Source organism: Vigna unguiculata, chromosome 11, assembly GCF_004118075.2.
Source record: "Vigna unguiculata cultivar IT97K-499-35 chromosome 11, ASM411807v1, whole genome shotgun sequence".
Lineage (NCBI taxonomy): Eukaryota > Viridiplantae > Streptophyta > Magnoliopsida > Fabales > Fabaceae > Vigna > Vigna unguiculata.
This window is the reverse complement of record NC_040289.1, coordinates 35,464,828-35,469,166: the sequence shown is the minus strand read 5'-3', so window position 1 is coordinate 35,469,166 and position 4,339 is coordinate 35,464,828. Positions and strand designations below refer to the sequence as shown.

Here is a 4,339-nt window from a genome sequence, read left to right as displayed (position 1 = left end):
CTTCGCAGAATATTATTCATTCTATTTCAAAACCTACTAGTGGAATGGAATCACCTCTGTTCAGAAACTAACTCATTACTTCTTACTTTTACATTCCATAATTAATCTCAGCTTTTTACATTATTCAAATAAACTATAACATAACGTTTTTAACCCAATACTAAGGTTCTGAACACACACGTTTGGTAACTGTAACACAGATTTATGCTTAGCTTGATTGAAACTGTTTGTTGATTGAGTAGATTTATATATAGCGCTACTTAGTATATATAGAGTGAGAAAGACAGAGAGAAAGAGAGAAAGAGAGGGAAAGAGAGAGAGAGAAAGTGGTCCACAGAGTCTATGGCTGTCTGACCCTCATCTCAGAAACAGCCGTGTTAGATAAGGAGAGAAAGGAAGAGAGATCGAGGGAGAAAGATTCTATAAACCATTATTCTCTTCTCTCTTCATTTAACTCTTGTTTCACAACTATGACTTTCCTTTCAGCGCGATTCACATGAAAAGCCAATTTCAATTTCTTCCCACACGTATATTCCTTTTCTTTTTCTGTGTCTCAAACCGCAAAATCAACTCAGTGAAAATGATCAATTGTATCTATGAAGTTTTCCTTTCAACATGTCTGCATATTATGCTATCTTTTCCCAGCATCAGCAGCACTGGTAGCTGCTAGCAACAAGCTGTTTTTTGGTTTTATATTTGTTTTGGCAGTACCTTTCTCAAACTACTAGGGTAGCTAGTTTAGGACACACAATTTTTCTTCACTTCAAAAAATGATGTCTGAAGAACCCTTTTCTGTTCCTCCCAACACCGTCAGAGACTCCTTGGTTCATGTTCAACCCCCCAGCTCAAACCCTAATAATAACAATCCTAACCCTAGTTCAAATCCAGCTAAGAGAAGGAGAAGCCTACCCGGAACACCAGGCAAGTGATTATGACTGTTAATCCACTTCTTATCTCTCAATCTCTTTTATTTCTTCATCATTTCCAACCAGGAAATTCTAGTTTACATTGATTAATTGTGAGTAATATATATGAATTGTGCATAAGCAGATCCAGATGCAGAAGTGGTGGCTCTGTCACCCAAGTCCCTGATGGCCACCAACCGTTTCATATGTGAAATTTGCAGCAAGGGTTTTCAGAGAGACCAGAATTTGCAGCTGCATAGACGCGGGCACAACCTTCCGTGGAAGCTGAAGCAGAGAACAAACAAAGATCAAGTGAGGAAGAAGGTGTATGTGTGCCCTGAGAAGAGTTGTGTGCATAACGATCCCTCTAGAGCCTTGGGAGACTTGACAGGCATAAAGAAGCACTACAGCAGAAAGCATGGGGAGAAGAAGTGGAAGTGTGAGAAGTGCTCCAAGAAATATGCTGTTCAATCTGATTGGAAGGCCCATAGCAAGATTTGTGGGACTAGAGAGTACAAATGTGACTGTGGCACACTTTTCTCCAGGTTATAGCATTTCCACACAAATAATTAATACTATTTAATGCCTCATATTCTCATAATTAATTTGTTCCTTTAGTTCATCCATAGGCATGGTTACATATACACGGTTGCAATTTAATATTCAGTTAATTCATTACATCAAATGGATGCCAGATAAGATAAGCATGGAAACAGACGCCATATATAAATATATATGTATGCAGTAGCAGTAGTAGCAGTAGCAGTATTAACTGAGAGAATATTTGTTTGGAATAATAAATGAGGGTTCTTAATTGATGTTTTTGTGCATATTCTAACAAATCAATCAGGAAGGACAGCTTCATAACACATAGAGCTTTTTGCGACGCTTTGGCTGAAGAAAGTGTGAGGATAACAACAACAACGACAACAGTTCCCCCAGCTTTAAGCAACTTGAGAAATGATCATCCCTTGACCAATGCTCAAGCTTCGAGGATCCCTCAGATTTTTTCAGGGTTTCACTCAGATCAATTCGGTGGTGGTTCAGGAACATCAGAAACACTGGTGAATTATGCTGAGGCAAACCATCATCATCATCATCATCATCATCAACAACAACAAGAACAACAACTGCAGCAGCAAAAGCTGAGGTTACCACTCTGGCTAGACCACCAGGTGAATTCACAAGTACTTCACCACCCTCTTATGAACTTCCCAACCAAACCAGGTGCTTTCAGTTCTCCGGGGCCAAACCCTGTGCCTGATATGGTGCAAACTATGGACATGTTTGGGCCACAGTTTGTGAATTACCGTTACCCAGAAGCGTCATTTGGAGGTGCCAACCTGTCTGTGCTGCCGCCACATGGACTGAAGCAGGAACAAGAAGAAAACAAAGGGGAGTTGTCGCATAGCGCGAGCTCGAATTTGTACTTGAGTAGTAACCAGAACCCACCTCATTACATGTCAGCCACTACAGTGTTGCAGAAAACTGTTCAAATGGGATCTACAAGGGTGAACGACAACGCGTTTTGCTCGAATAGGAACAGCAACCACAACAATGTTGTCAACAACAACAGCAACGTTGTTGTTGAGGTTCAGAAACTGGACGAGTTGGTGAGTGTGGAAGGGTGCACCAACCTTGGAGGTGGTGGTGGTGGGTATTTATTGAATGATGACTCAAACAATAACTCGTTTGTGGTTGTGAATGGCACGAAGGGTTTTGAGCACATGATGATGCCGGTGGATGAAGAGACAAGAGCAGCATCAATTATGGGAAAGCAATTACACTCCATAAGCAAAAATCAACTTGGTTTAACCCGAGATTTTTTGGGTGTCGGAGATAACAACATTGAATCAATAAGGAGACCTTTTTCGAGCAAGATCTTGTTGAATTTAATGCAATGGGGTCAGCCTCAGGCATTAACCTGCAGAGGCAGTACGGTGGACACTATGTGTAGAGTCTCAACTTTCAAACTTCCATTTTAAAGAAACATAGCTTAGAGCTAAAGAAGCTGATGAAGTTATGGCATAGTGATATATATAGCTAGCTACTGTTATTAGTTGGAGCACATAAACTGAACAACGTTACCAATGGAGTGGACTCAGTGATGCACAGTGAAACGTGAAGATTTCACGTGTGATATATATAATATATATTCGATATATATCATAGAGGGTCTCGTGAGGGAGGTGGGGGCCAATGCATGTGAGACGGGACAAAAGTGATAGATATATATATTCATGTGTATGTGAATATATATCTATATATCTATGAGATGAGTCCAAAACTGAGAGGGTGATTTGATTCTCCGTTATGGAAGGTCCCTACCCTCCCTCTCCATGGCCATGCATGTCCATGGATGAAGCAGAAAAACACTGTCTTTTCTCTTAGCAATTGAACCAGACTTTTTTTCTCTGACGTGTAAGGTTGATACAACTTTACATTGTCGTACGTTTTACCTGGTGTCTATGACCTAGTTTTTCTTTCTTTTTCAGTGGCCTTTTAACTGTGCAGGGCGTGAAATGCTTTTCATAGAGGTAAATAAACACTTCTTTATTTTATTTTCTACCCATTTTAAATATGCTTTCATAATTTCATAAGCTATGTCGTTTACCATATATACACATGTATGTTTCTTCTGTAAAAAAATAAAAATAAAATGTGCATGTCAGCTTTTAACATGCACTCGAATGAAGAATAATAATATTAAAGTTTAATTTATAATACGTATATAGTATAGATTAAAGAATTACAAGTTAAATGAAACATATTGTGGTAGCTTTACACAATCACTGTTATCATAAAATTGATACTAGTTTCATGTAAAATATATTTTATAAGCTAGCTCCACTTTATGACATATCATATAGTTGTTTGGTGTATAAAATGCCTTGACACAATTGTTAGTTTTGTGTAAAAAATAATTTGAACTAATTAAATAGCTGTTATTTTATCGGCTACAAACACTAGTGTGAAAATAAGTTTACAAACGCGCATATTACGTAATTTACGAATACTTGAGATTTAGACAAATGCAGTGATAGTTTTGTTATTACAAAAAAATCAATTATATCACTTACCATTCTAATTTATGTAAAACCATTTAACATTTGATTGGTTACTAATGTAACTAATTAATATAAATAGTATTGTTATAACAGTAAATTTTATATTAAATAATACAATAAAACTGATATTTATTATAAGTAAAGATTAAAAATATAAACTCATTTATTAATATAATATCGGAGCATAAAATTTAGGAGTCCAGACTCTCTACTGGCTTTTTTGATGTTGTTAGAATACGTTGTGTTGATATTTTAAATATCTTTTTATATATTTTAAAATGTCAAAATTAGTGGTAATCAGTATGTTATGAAGATATAGTAAAAGAGCAACACAAAAAACTCTGCAGAAAATCCAAATTCAAAATT

At 36.9% G+C, this 4,339-nt stretch overlaps 1 protein-coding gene across 1 annotated transcript; it reads left to right on the top strand.

The window, feature by feature from the left end:
* Positions 1-266: 266 nt before the first annotated feature.
* On the top strand, positions 267-3,471 carry LOC114169476 (zinc finger protein BALDIBIS-like). The gene is given in 4 exon segments (XM_028054638.1): positions 267-921; positions 1,051-1,450; positions 1,756-2,774; positions 2,777-3,471. Coding segments are annotated over 4 exon segments (1,656 nt in total). The 5' UTR covers positions 267-770; the 3' UTR covers positions 2,863-3,471.
* The last annotated feature ends 868 nt before the right edge of the window (positions 3,472-4,339 follow it).